Here is a 15203-nt window from a genome sequence, read left to right as displayed (position 1 = left end):
CCTGGAACTGGCACAGCATCACTTTCACTGTACTCCATGTCAAGGAGTCACAGGGTAGCTCAGAGTCAAGGGAGGGGAACCAATTAGACCTCACCTAGGAAAGGGAGAAATGTCAGTGATTTGGTAGCCATCTTTTAATCTGCCTTACCACTTTTTTCATGTGCTTTCCATTGTTTCGAGGTCAACTGTATCTATTTCTGTTTCTCATATTCTTCGGTTTTAGGTGATTTGTAAGATGAAGAGGGAGGGAGGCCTTTTCTTGAAGTCTGAGTTGTTTTTAAGTTATCTGAAGATGATGGGGGTGTTAGTGACAGAGATAAGGGCAGCCGAGACTTGATATTTTCCTTACCTTCTGTAGGACCTGAGGGCATTACCTAGTACATACAGAGTAAGCTCTCAAAAAATACTTGTTTTCAAATCTTTGTGTCTAATTATATATATATATATATATATATTTGTGTCTTATTATATATATATATTTCAAATATTTGTGTCTAATTATATATATATATCTGCGTAGACAGGAAGTTTTATTTATTTATTTTATTTTTTTTAGACGAATTTTATTCTCAACATTCCTATTGAATTACAGAGAAACAGGAGAACCATTTGTCATTTTCTTACAAGCACGTGGTATCTCTCATGTTACACAATCTTAATTGTAAATTACCAAATTTGGAGTCCCTTATACCGAGTTAAGTCACGAAGTTTTATTTTTTAAAGTATATTTTGATTATGCCATTACAGTTGTTCTATTCCCCCACCTTCATTCCCCTCCACCCTGCACACCCCCTCCCCCACCATTCCCCCCCTTTAGTTTATTACCATGTGTCTCAAGTTCTTTGGATTCTATATTTCCCCTACTATTCTTGCCCTCCCCCCTATCTATTTTTTACCTACCATCTATGCTACTTATTCTCTGTACCTTCTCCCCCCTTCTCTTCCTCCCACTCCCCTGTTGGTAACCCTCCATGTGTTCTTCATTTCTGCGGTTCTGCTCCTGATCTAGCTGTCCTCTTGGTTTGCTTTTGTTTTGTGTCGTTGTTAATAACTGTGAGTTCTGTGAGTTTGCTGTCCTTTCACTGTTCATATTTTTCGTCTTCTTTTTCTTATATAAGTCCCTTGAACATTTCACATAATAAGGGCTTGGTGATGATGAACTCCCTGAACTTGACCTTATCTGAGAAGCACTTTATTTGTCCTTTCATTCTAAATGAAAACTTTGCTGGATAAAGCAATCTTGGCTATAGGTCTTTGGATTTCATGACTTGGAATACTTCTTTCCAGCCCCTTCTTGCCTGTAAGGTCTCTTTTGAGAAATCTGCTGACAGTCTGATGGGAAGTCCTTTGGAGGTGACTGTCCCCTTATCTGTTGCTGCTTCTAGGATTCTCTCCTTCATTTTCATCTTGGCTAATGTAATGATGATGTGCCTTGGTGTGTTCCTTCTTGGGTCCAACTTCTTTGGGACTCTCTGAGCTTCCTGGATTTCCTGGAAGTCTATTTCCTTTGCCAGACTGGGGAAGTTCTCCTTTATTATTTGTTCAAATAAGTGTTCCACTCGTGGCTGTTTCTTTCCCCCTTCTGGTACCCTTATAATCCGGATGTTGGAACGTTTAAAGATGTCCTGGAGGTTCCTAAGCCTCCCCTCATTTTTTTGAATTCTCATTTCTTCATTCCTTTCTGGTTGGATGTTTCGTTCTTCCTTCTGGTCCATTCCATTGATCTGACTCCCAGTTTCCTTTCCATCACTATTGGTTTCCTGGACATCTCCCTTCATTTCAATTAGTTTAGCCTTCATATATATGTTCCTCTAATTTGTGACTATAATCAACCAGTTCTGTGAGCATCCTGAGAAACAGTGTCTTGAATTATGCTTCTGAGAGGCTGGCTATTTCCTGGTCGCTGAGAGTTATCGGCTCTGGGACTTTGAGTTCTTCTTGCGCCATCTTTTGGGCTGCTCGTGCCTGTTATGTATGAGGAGCGGAGCCCTAGGTGTTCACCAGGGCAGGGCAACTCAGTTGCTGGGTTGTGACACTGTATGTGGGGGCGGGGTCAAAGGAAAGCAATGGCGGTCCGATCTGCTGCCTCCTGCAGCCTGGGCCCTGTGTCTGTCCCACTGCACGAGAATGTGCGACTGCAGTCAGCCCTTTGCACACTCAGTGGGTTCACCCGCTGGGGCCAGCTCTGTCTGCCTCACTGCCCACTCCTCTGCTGGCCTATCTGCGTGAGAATGCGCGACCGGGGCCGCCCTGCCCCGCCCCCTCACTGGGTCTGAGCGAGCTGTCACCCGCTGCTACTCTGGCTGCCTGCGCGCCTGGGTTGGGGGATCTTTCCTGCTCCACCCTGCTCTGCTGCTGGCTCCACCCTACTCTTATCCGTCTGGTTGAACGGTTCGTTGTTATTGGACTTCCGTATACTTCAGTTTTCTGTTCTTTGGCTGTGTCTTTGTTTACCGAACTTTTGTTGTATTCATACTTGGTTGTGGGAGAAGGCGCAGTGTTTCCACCTATGCCTCCATCTTGGCGGAAGTCCGAAAAAATTTTTTTGAAGGTTTGATTCTGAATTTTCTTAGTGTATATTTTTTGGTTTTTAATTCCTAAAAATTGTTTAAACCCTTAAAAAACAATTATTTATTTAAAAATTTATTTATTTTTAGAGAGAGGGGAAGAGAAGGAGGAAGAGAGGGAGAGAAATAACGATGTGTGGGTTGCCTCTTGTGCACCCCATACTGGGGACTTGGCTCACAACCCAGTCATGTGCCCTGACTAGGAATCAAACTGGTGACCCTTTGTATCCTGCCCAGCCCACTGAACTATACCAGCCAGGGCTCCAAAAAATTCTTTTCCCAATGTTTGCCCATATTACCTCTTAGACTATTGGGCTTCTAAATTTTTTTCTTTTGAACTTGCCTCATTCAGGTCTTTTTCCAGCCTTTTTTAAGCAGAGAGTTCTCAATATCTTTATTCTCTTTAATGACACTTTCTCCCCATCTTAATTGCTCTTATCAGGATCTTTTCCAATAATTTTATGTGTTATGGGGTGTATCAAACAGAACTATAATCAGGTCTGGGCGTACTGTAGCCTTACATGAAAGTAGAATGGGATGGTCCTTTTAGTTTTTGATGCCTTTCTTTATGACTTTGCAATATCATGTTGATTTCTTCATCTGAAGTAAATTAGACTAAAGCCCTCACTAAAGTCTGCAGAGGACTAACTCCTAGGGTCCCCCTTTCGATAGAACTATAGCTTTTTCATTATAAAAGCAACATATATTTTGTTATAAAAACATCTAAGTATTTTAGTTTCCAAAAATTGGAAACTAAAGACAGTAAAAAGAAAGAAAATATGTTAATGGTCCATTCAAACCCATTTTGTTTTAGTATACTTCCTTATAGTCATTTTTTTGTGAAACATTTTTATATATGGGTATGCTTTTTAGAAAGATTTTATTATTTATTTTTAATTAATTTTAGAGAAAGGGGAAGACAGGGAGAAAGAGAGGGAGAGAACCATCAATGTGCAAGAGAAATGTCCATTGATTACCTCTCACACGTCCCCAGCTGGGGACCTAGCCCACAACCCAGGCATGTGCCCTGACTGGGAATCAAACTGGAGACCTTTTGGTCAGCAGGCCTGCACTCAGTCCACTGAACCACATGAGCCAGGGCATATCTTTTCTTATACTTTAGATAAGCATTTCCCACATGTTAAATGCTTTATAAAAATTATTGTTAACTGCATAGGATTTGGTGAATAAATATAGTCTTAATTTACTTAACCATTATTCCCATGTTGTTGAGAAGACTTTCATATTGTATGTACTTGTTATTTTTAAAGATCTCGTTCTTTCCCTTGTTGCTAGGTGTTTCGTTTTTAATATCCTGTTCCTAGATACTGTGACTAAACATTCATGTAGACTAATGCCCATCATCAAATAGATATTTCTATATTTCTTTATGGAATCCGATGGCTTGAGAATTGTTTTCTTAAAGAAAATTTCTCCCCCTAGTTGGTACAACATGATACTGTCATTCTTTGTGGATACTTATTGTTATTTCTCAAGTTACTTGTCTTAGTAGTTGGGGGGTAATACTGATCTCATAGCTGGTTCTCCTTGGCCACTATTTCTTTTTAGTTCATTGTACATGTGTGTGCACTACTTTTATTTCAATTATATGTTGTTCTCCTGAGTGATGTAGCTGAGGACAGTATCAGACTTTTTAAAAAAAATTATTTATATTTAGAGGGGAAAGGAAGGAGAGAAGGGGAGAAATACCAATGTATGGTTGCCTCTCCTGCATTCCCCACTAGGAACTGGCCTGCAACCCAGGCATGTGCCCTGACTGGGAATCGAACCACGATCCTTTGCTTCGCAGGCCTGCGCTCAATCTACTGAGCTACACCAGCCAGGGGGGAGTATCAGACTTTTAATCTTAGGCACTCTGTGTACATATTTAATTTAAAAATGATGCTACCTTACTTTACAAAAACTTTTTAAGAATAATGGTAGCTTGCTAATAATAGAATTTAAAATATTAGTATTCAGCTTATACTCAGTGGAATAGTTTCTTCACAGTGACATCTAAACTTTTTGTTTCTCCTTTCATTTCCAGGTTGCCATCACGAAAGCCAAAGTGGATTTCTCCAGTGTAGTGTGCCTGCCCCCTTCCGTCATCGCTGTGAATGGGCTGGACGGAGGAGGGGCTGGCGAAAATGATGATGAACCAGTGCTCGTGTCCCTGTCTGCTGCTCCCAGTCCCCAGAGTGAAGCTGTTGCCAATGAACTGCAGGAGCTCTCCTTGCAGCCCGAGCTGACCCTCAGCCTCCACCCTGGCAGGAACCCCAATTTGCCTCCACTCAGTGAGCGGAAGAATGGTGAGTACACATGGAGCTCTTGTATTGCCTGATTTTGAACCAGGGTCTTCATATAGAGCCTTACTTTATTTCATGTCTCGTAAAAGTTTCTTATAATCTTATTATTGCAGGTAAAACAGAGAAATAGTAAGTTTAGGTGATCATTATAAACCCAACATCCTCCTCCTGGGTTATTATCATTGCTTTGTCTTCCTCCTTTTTTACTTCTCCCGCCCCATCCTTTCCATAAATTCATTAATTCAGCAAATATTTATTGAACATCGGTGTATTGTAAATTGTGCTAAAATTAGGGAGTAATCTGTGTTGAACTGTGTGTGATTGTAGTTTTTTATTACTATATATATAATACATTTTATGAATATACTGAAATTTGTTTGTTTTACTTTTTTTTAATCCTCACCCAAGTATATATTTATTGATTTTAGAGAGAAAGGAGGGAAGGGAGGAAGGGAGAAAGAGAGAGAGAGAGAATAGGTGTGAGAGAGAAATCATTGATCAGTGGCCTGTACATGCTCCAACAGGGAATGGAACCCGCAGCCTTTTTCGCGTATGGGACGAGACTCCAACCAAATGAACTACCCAGCCAGGGCATCCATTTTACTTTTAATGGATAATTGGGACTATTGTAAATCATGGTGCTATGAAATTCTTGTACATAACTTTTTGTATACTTGTTGGGATTTTGATTTGAAATCTGTCAATTACAGGGTAATGAGAAGAATATACATTTTAAATATTGGGTATTCTCAATTAGTTATCTCTCCAATTAAATAGGTCTCCTTTAATATCTTTCCATAGAGTTTTATAATTTCTTCATAAAGGTCATACAAATATTTTACTAGGTTTATTCCTGGATATCTTTTTTTTTTGGTGGACATTATAAAAGCTATATTTTCAGAAAATATTGTTGGACTGTTTGATGCTTGGGAATCGAAATACCCAAACGTTTTCAAAACCTCCTGTGGCTTTTCTATGTCTGTGCCGGCTGTTTGACATAGACTCCCCCTTTCTTGCCAGTAACTCGTGTTCATCACTCCCTTTGAAAAGCATGTCCTAACTCATATTCGTTGTTAGGTGTTTCTCTTTTGATTTGCCCAGTGGCCCTTTATCATCATACTTTATCACCTTAAATTATAATTGGAATCTTCCACTCAGCAATATGAGTGAGCCTTTGAAAATTGAAATTAGACATTTTTACACTCCTCTCAAGCACTTGCAGTGCCTTCCTGTGAGGCTTATGATGAAGTTATAGTTCTTGTGATGAGGTGCTGGTATCCTCAGGGACCTGATTTCTTATCCCCGTCCTTAGCTCTCTCTACTCTGTTCCAGCCACACTGACTTTCTTGCTGTTTTTTGAACACATCCACTGTGCTCCCTGTCCCAGGGCCTTGGTACTTGCTGTGTCTTTACTGAAGTGCCTGCACAAATGTCATTTCCTTAGGGAGGCATTCCCTATCTGTTTTATGAAGTAGTGCCTCCCATTATTCTCTGTCTTGCCTTGTCTTCCAGCCACTTATTTTGATGGGTGTATATGTGTGTTTATTTTCTGTATCTCCCTTTACCCCCTGCCGATAGTACATTTCATAAGACCAGGAACTTTATTTTGCTCACAGGTTATCTAACATCTGGCTCATAGTGGGTGACAAATATTTGCTGAATGAATAAATTACTGATTTACTTATGTGTCTCACTAGAGCCAAGAACTCTTAATTTTTATATCCATAGTGGGAAGAGTAATGGAAACTCAAGCAGTTTTTATTTTGGGAATCAGTGAACACTCAATCAGGTGTTTTTTTTTGTGTGTGTGTGTGTGTTCTTTTCCCATTCCTAATTTCTACTCCCCCCCACAACAAATGGCAGAGAGTTCAGCTGATTTGTATATGTTAAGGGGAACGATTTAATCCAGAGGGAAAAGCTGAAGACAGAAAAAGAGAAAGGATAACTGATACAGCAAGGTTCTTGTGGAGATGAGAGAGGATGGGATCCAAAGGCATTGGCTTTGCCTTGAGCAGGAGTAAAGACCAGCATTCCTCAGGGATGGGAGAAATGGCAGAGAAAGTGATGACAGATAGCAAACGACAAACCTCCTGTATCTTGGGCAGGAAGTGGAGAAAATTGGTGCAGACAGCTGTGATGGTCTCAGTGGAGAAGCAGGCAGCTGTTGCTATTGGGACAGAGGTGTTGGTCTGTCTTCAGCCTTTCTCTTTCGACTCTTTGTCGTATATATCAACTGGATTTTTCCCATTTTGAAAAACTACTCTAACTTTCCCTTTGGAGTCAAGCTCCTGAAAGACTAGTTTACAGGCATTGTCTTTACTTTCCCACATTGTGGAGACTTCACTGCATTTTGGCTTCTGTCCCTACCTACTTCAGAAGCTGACATTGCCAAAGCCATTAGTGTTCTTTTCAGTGTAGATCAGATAGGCACTCTTTATTCTCTTGACCTCTCTGCAGCATTTGATATGGTTGACTACCCCGTCAGACCTGAAACTTTGCCTCCACTGACTTCTGTGACATTCTTCTTTACTGACTTTTTAAGCTCTGCCTTTCAAGCCACTTTTTTCCTGGCTCAGACCTTTTGCTATCTTCCTCTGCCCACCATTTAAATCTTGTTGCTTCCTAGTGTTCAACCCTAGGGCTTCTTTACTTCTTACTCCATATCTTTACCTTGAATGATTTCCCCTACAACTTTGGCTTTAATCACTGTTATGTGTTGTTGATTCCCATTTTATCCAGGGGTGGGCAAAAGTAGGTTTGTAATACATACATACATACATACATACTTACACCTACGCACACAATAATTAATAAATAATACAAGAATAAACTCTTTCATGTACTCAAAACTATAAACCTAATTTTGCCTACCCTGCATGTCCAGGCCAGGCCTCTCCCCTGAGTTTCAGTTTCCTGTGTTTGGCTGTCTGTTGAACACTTCCACTGCACATGCCACAGACTCAGTGTGCTCAGGGTGAACTCATGATCTGGCCTGCAGTTCCTGCCGAAGTCTCCACTGTAGGAATTGGCACTACCTTCCATCTGGATGTTCACACCAGGGGGTTGTTTGTTTTGTTCTCTTTGTAAGTAAAAACTTATAAAGTTTTGTTTTATAATAAAATAAAACATGGGAAAAAAAGAAAATAAAAATTCCCTCATAATTACACAGTTCATTGAAGGCCAGTGGTAGCAGGTCATAAATAGTCCGTCAGTTTTTGTTTATTCATTTACTTATTTACTTTATACAAATGTAGTCTGTGTAAATTATTTTCATAAAATATGAGATGTTTCTATATCATTTAACAGTCTTAGAAAACATTTTGATGTTTGATATTTGAATTGGGTGTGTGCAACATTTATCCAGTCTCCTATTATGAGACCCTTGCATTGTTTGTATTTATTTATTTAATCTTCACCAGAGGATATGTTTATTGATTTTAGAGAGAGAGGAAGGGAAAGAGAAACATCATTCAGTTGCCCCCTGTGTGCACCCCAACTGGGAATCAAACCTGCAGCCTAGGTGCCCTGACTGGGCATTAAACTCTCGCAACTTTTTGGTGTATGGGACACTGCTCCAACAGCTGAGTTGCTGGCCAGGGCTGTTTTTATTTTCTTAATGGTATAAATACTATTGTGATAAACATCTTGGCATATCTATAGGATAGATTCCCAGTAGGTAAAAATATCTGGACATAAAGAACATTTTCCCCTTCTGATTGTATAAGTAACATGTTTGGGTATGAAGTTTTTAAATTTTTTAAAATCAGCATTTCCAAATTGTCCTCCAGAAAATTGTAACGTGATTTTTGGAAATAAGTTTTTAAAAGATTTTATTTATTTATCTTTAGAGGGGAAGGGAAGGAGAGAGGGAGAGAAATATCAGTGAATGGTTGCCTCTCGTGTGTCCCCTGCTGGGAACTGGCCTGCAACCCAGGCATGTGCCCTGACTGGGAATCAAACTGTGATCCTTTGGTTTGCAGGCCCTTACTCAATCTACTGAGCTACACCAGCCAGGGCTGGAAATAATTTTTTTTATCCCATCTTTCTTCTACCCCCTGGTCTGTCTTCATATTCATCAGTTACCAATTTTTGCAGATCATGCAATGATCATAGCTACTGAATTTATCTTTTTGTTGCCATCTTTATAGCTACTACTTAGTTCAGACGCTTAATAATGCTTTATGGCAATGTCCCTCTAACTGGCCTCCAGTCTTCTTTATTTTTTAGAGAGAAGGGAAGGGAGAGAGAAAGCAAGGGAGAGAAACAGTGATGTGAGAGAGAAACATCCACTGGTTGCCTCTTGAATACATCCTAACCAGGGGACCAGGCAGCAACGCAGGCATGTGCCCCGACCAGTAATTGAAAGGGCGACTTTTCTCTTTGCTAGACAGCATCAGGCCAACTTGCCATACTCATCAGGGCTCCTCTTTTCTAATCATGTCCCTGTGGCCACTGGAATGATGTTTCTAAATCGTAAATGTGGTTACTGCTCTCCTGCTTGAAGTCACTTTGGTTCCCCATTTCCTCCAGGATAAAGCTTATGCTCCTCCATAGCATGGCAAACCAGGTGCTTCATAGCCAGCTTCTGTCCATCCCTCATCTGTTCCCACTCATAACTGATTTGGGACTTCCCATAAGAGGCACACGTTCACATCTCAGTTCCTCTTCCTGTCCTTTTTTTTTTCTTACTGGAATGACCATCTTTCTCTTCTGTCTGACATTTCTTTTTAGTTAAGAATCTGGGGGTACTTTCTTCAGGACTTCTTCCTTGGACTCCCTGCTTAGGTCAGGAGTTTGCTCTTTCAGTTTTCTTCCAAAGTACCCTGTGCATAATTATCTACTCATTTGTTACTGTATTTGAGTAGATGAGAAGCTTTGGGAAAGCAGGGATTACAGTCTGTCTTGCTTATTGTGTTATCCTTAGTGCTTAGAAACTTAAGCACTATGGATAGCTATCCTTATCCTTAGTTATCCTTAGAAACTTAGACTGCTAATGAGTTAATTAGCGGTTCCTGTTAAATGCAAATTCCAATTTTTAAAGCAGGATGAGGCCAGAGATTCTAACCAGCATCCAGGTCAATGCCATTGCTGTTGCCACACTTTAAGTAGTAAGGTCCTAGAATATACTGTTTGATAAGTATTTGTTGGATACATGAGCAAATGAATGATTGATGAAACGAACTAGTAACTCACTGAAATGTTGACGTTTTAGATTTAAGCAATTAAAATGAGAAAGTGATTATTGACTGTCACTGGACAGAAAAAAAAACTTATTTAATTCAGGATTTAGATAATTTGAAAGAAAGACTTTCTGAGTCTGTCTCCATGTAAGTGAAAGGTTTGGTGGAGTACTTATTTTATTTTCTTAATTAATGATAGACCATTTAGACCAGAAGTTTTAACATATTTTTAAGTGGAAGAACTCTTTAAATTGAAAATTGTGTTCATAAGCCCAGTGTGTGAAACATCTGCTCTGGTTGAATGAAACCTGAATGCAGCAGCCAGACCCCTACTAACTTGGCCTCCTTCATGCCCTCAGGCAGCTCTCAAAGAGCTCAAGTTAAAAACTTTGGCTCTAGATCACCTGTCTACTTTAGTGTCTGAGTCCACCTCTTCAGTTGCTAGAATGGTTTCCTAACTGCCAGGAACCCCACATTGATTAATTGTGATCATGCTTAAAGGGAATGTGGATACTTGAAACTGGCAGACAAACGTAATGGTGTACACTACATAATTATCATTTTGGCAGGAGAAAAGAAACCCAAGAAAATGAAATTGGATTCAATATTAGAAAGGAAACAATGGTGAGATACTGTTGGGTTGGCCAAAAAGTCTATTTACTTTTCTCTGTAAAATAAAAGACACATTTTTCATTTTCATCAATAACTGTATTGATTTAGATATTTTGAGTGTGTTGGCTTTCTCCTGCCCTTGGCTTCAAGTAGGTAGAGGCCAGGGTGCTTCTAAACATCTTCCAATGTGTAAGACAGCCCCACAGCAAAGAATTACTCGTCCAAAATGTCAGTAGTATGAAGAACCTTCACAAACCACATTGGACACATTTGATCAGTTACCACATCTTCTCTATGCACTGTGCAAATCTGTTTTTTGCTTTTCAGTTGTGTTATTTTACATTTCTTGAAGTAATAAACCACAGTATGCCAAAAATGTTATTTTCTTCCAGCTTCAATGTTAAAATGGCTACACAAAAATTCACCAATTTTAATACTTTAAAAAAATGCATGTGGACATGACAGCTGTCACAATACAATCTAACAAAATTGTTTGAAATGGAGTTAAAGACAACTAAGCAATACTAGAGCCATTCTGTGGGAAAAAATGTAACAGACTTTTTGGCCAGCTCAATGGTGTTAGAACAGTACTGAAGAGCAGAAGAGGGGTTTAATAAAGCAATAATCCGTAAGAAGTTTCATGACTACTGAAAATACTTTATATAGTAGATTGCATACCAGTGACCAGAAGTACCAGTATTCCTCTTGTTCAACATATGTGGTATTTGTTTATGTATATAGCTTTAATTCATCCACTTTCATTACTGTATAGTGGATGCTCCCATGGAAAATTATTCTGTAATTTTGTAAAAACTCCATTTTGTTGGTGAACTTTTGGGTTGTTGCCAGGTTTAGGTTACCACACGTTGCTGTGACTGTTCATGTGTCCTGGTACACTCTGCGTGTAAAGGGGCCTTATGACGTCCTTGATTTTCATGTTACTGCTTTCTAATAAGGTTTCTAATAAGGTTAAATATCTCTTATATTGGCCATTTGGATTTCTTCTTTTGTGAAGTGCCTGTTGAAATCTTTTGTCTATTTTTTCTACTGTTGTCAGTTATTTTTCTTGTGAACTAATAGGAGTTCTTTACATATTTGGAATACTAGTTGTTCTTAAATGTGTTATAGATATCTTTTTCTACTCTGTGATTTATCTTTATCATTCTCTTTATCTTTTAAGAATTTCTAAATTAATGTAATTGATTTATGAATCTTTTATAATGAGTTTTGTGTCTTAATTTTTTGTGTGGGATAAAGTAAACCTGAATTTAATTTTTTTCAAATGGACTCTTATTTATTGAAAATACTTTCCCCACTGATCAGCAGAGCTACCTCTTTCATATATCAAGGACCTGCCTATGTGTGGTGTGATTCTGAGCTCACTCTTGTTTGTGTGGGTCTTGTTTGTCTGTGCCTACACCAGCACCTCACGGTCCTAATGATGATAACTGTAGTAAGCCCTGTTATATGGGAGAAAGAAGGAAGTCCCCTCACCTTTTTCTTTTTCAAGAGTGTCTTTCCATATGAATTTAAAAATCATGGAGATTTTGATTGGGATTACGTTAAATCTATAAACCAATTTGTGGAGAATTAACATTTTTAGAATATTATACTGTAAGTGTATTTATTTCTTCATTTATTTGGATTTTCTGTAAGGTTCCCAATGAAATTTTATAATTTTCTCTGTGGTGGCCTTATACGTCTTTCACTAGATTAACTTTTAGAGGTTTCATATATTTTAATGCTATTGTTAGTGTTATCTTTTTAAAAAATTATTTTCTAACTGTTCTTGCTGATCCCAAATATTTTTCTGAAACACGATACAGTTATCTGCTATGCTGATTGGGATGGGAAGAGTTATGTAAAGAGGAGTAAGGAGAGAATGGAAGCAAAAAGAATGTGCTTTGTCCCCTTTCATAGGCTTTTCTTTCCTTTGTGTAAAATTTAGGAAGTGCTCATTTGTTTGCCACATGTGCAGCCTGTGCAGAAAGGGCAGATACTGCAGTTTTTCCCTATAAGTGTATGCACTGTATCCTTTCATGCTTTAGTGTTGCACAGGAAGTACTAATTAACGGCTGGGAGAAGTAAAATTTTGAGTGGGCAGTTTCTGATTCAAATTATAACATTTTGTGGGGGAAAGGAAAGCGCTTTGTTACTTACGATCCTCAGGAAGCTTGGTTGTCAAGGATTTTGTAGATTAGGTATCCCAGTCAGTGTTCAGATGCCCAAATACTAAACACATCACCTCATTGATTCTGTTTATAATGTTATCTAGAGCAGGAATCCCCAACTCCAGGGGGAAGACCGGTGTCAGTCAGAGGCCTGTTAGGAACCTCACCGGAAGCAAAGCTTACCTGAGCTCTACCTCCGGTCCTTCTCCCCTGCCCCCAGTCCTCCCTGCTCCCTGTCACAGATGGGTTGTGGTGCTGAAAAGTTTGGGGAGCACCGATTTAGAGGTAACCTACTTCATCTCAGTATTGAAAGATAGTCAGTTTCCCATTTTATATGTTTATCAGATGTTGTGTTAGGTTTCTGGACAAGAGATACCAGATAGAATCTCCCTCTTTAAAAAATAAAATAAACAGACACTTCCCAGTAGAGTCCATCTTCTAGAGAAAATTGCTTTTAGTATATGGTTTATTTCCCTCTAGTCTTCTTCCAAATGTATGTTTTAAAAATAACTGAGCTTCATAATATGCTTTTTTGACTTAGCATTGTATAATTTAAGATGTTTCAGATGTCACTGAAAGTTTTATAAGTAGCCTTTTTAATGGGTGTATGACAGTTCATTCTGTGGCATCATTTATTTAATCCCCTCACCCCACAAAGATCATTTGCTATTTTGTGTATATGTGTTTATACTACAGTTCATCATAGCCCCGCTGTTTCTCTCCTTTCTCTTACTCATTCCCTACAATTTGAGCATTTTCATTGTCATTAGCATTTAATATTGCTGAGGGCATTATTGTGGATGTTCTTGTTTATATATGCCCTATACTTCAGTGCTATGGATAATTAGTCTTCATGTAGGTTTCTAAATAATAACACCTTCAGCCAGCATGTGTTCTAATGAAAATTGTAGCAGATTGCCTATCTTTTCTTAGTAGGTAGGAAATCTTTTGTTGTTATGAACTTTTCCCATGCTGTTAGAATTTTCTGTAATAACTAGGCTTTTCATTTCATTTGGCTTACATTTATGAATGCTTGCACATCAGACATTGTGCTAGATCTTTCAATACAGTGGCACTAAGTCATGTGGTAAAGAACAATAATATAGGTGGGTACAGGTTCGGGGGAGTGCAAATGAGGGGTATTTATTATGTTTGTGGAGGGTGTGAGGAAGGTGGGGAAAGTGCTGGGACCAGGGAAGACTTTCTGGAGAAGGCAGCACTTAAACTGAGTTTTGGGAGATGAATGAGAATCAAGTGGTAGCAAGGATGGGTTTAAATCAAGGCAAGGCTGGAGAGAAAGAGTGCTGTTAAGAAGCTGTTGCTGAAGTACCACCTATGAGATATTCTTGTGAAAAACTTGGACTGAGTCAAGCCTCTGTATCTAATTTGTAATTTGCCGGAAGTACAGGGGATGCAGCATGGTTAAATGACACCAGGGGGATACAGTTAGCAAAATCTAAAATGTAGGAAAACAACCTGGTTTTTTTTTTTTCAACAAAAAAAGAAGAGAGGAAAGACTTCGGCCAAGATGGAGGCATAGGTGGAAACACTGTGCCTTCTCCCACAACCAAGTTTGAATACAACAAAGGTTTGGAGAACAAAGACACAGCCAAAGGCCAGAAAATTGAATTATATGGAAGTCCGACAACAACTAACCGTTCAATGGGGACGGTAAGAGTGGCGGAGCCAGCAGCTGAGCAGGGTCGGGCAGGACAGATCCCCCTACCTAGGTGCGCAAGTGGCCCGGACCCAGTCAGGGTGTTGGGCAGACTGACCCCGGTCCCACATTCGCGCACAGTGAGATGGACCATGCAGGCCCCAGAGGATGAACCCAGTGCTGGAGGGCTGACGTGGGCCCGGTGATGGTGGCAGCTGCGGCACCTGTGGCTGCGGCGCGGGAGGCGGCAGACAGGACACCATTGTTCCTCTTTGACCCCGCCCCCACATACAACGTCACAACCCAGCAACTGAGTTGCCCTGCCCTGGTGAACACCTAGGGCTCTGCTCCTCATACATAACAGGCACGAGCAGCCCAAAAGATGGCGCAAGAAGAACTCAAAGTCCCAGAGCCGATAACTCTCAGCGACCAGGAAATAGCCAGCCTCTCAGAAGCACAATTCAAGACACTGTTTCTCAGGATGCTCACAGAACTGGTGGATTATAGTCACAAATTAGAGGAACATATATATGAAGGCTAAACTAATTGAAATGAAGGGAGATGTCCAGGAACCCAATAGTGATGGAAAGGAAACTGGGAGTCAGATCAATGGAATGGACCAGAAGGAAGAACGAAACATCCAACCAGAAAGGAATGAAGAAATGAGAATTCAAAAAAATGAGGGGAGGCTTAGGAACCTCCAGGACATC

At 39.8% G+C, this 15203-nt stretch overlaps 1 protein-coding gene across 1 annotated transcript in view; it reads left to right on the top strand.

Annotated features, from left to right (window-relative positions):
* The window catches only part of MRTFA (myocardin related transcription factor A), a 142137-nt gene that overhangs the window by 15858 nt on the left and 111076 nt on the right, over nucleotides 1-15203 (top strand). The window contains exon 2 of the mRNA XM_037068107.1: nucleotides 4615-4876. Within this exon, the coding sequence (XP_036924002.1) occupies nucleotides 4615-4876 (262 nt within the window). The remainder of the gene's footprint in view (nucleotides 1-4614; nucleotides 4877-15203) is intronic.

The sequence above is a fragment of the Sturnira hondurensis genome, unplaced genomic scaffold, assembly GCF_014824575.4.
Source record: "Sturnira hondurensis isolate 20B ecotype Veracruz unplaced genomic scaffold, ASM1482457v3 Scaffold0017436, whole genome shotgun sequence".
Taxonomy (NCBI): Eukaryota; Metazoa; Chordata; class Mammalia; order Chiroptera; family Phyllostomidae; genus Sturnira; species Sturnira hondurensis.
This window is presented reverse-complemented; position numbering and strand designations above follow the sequence as displayed.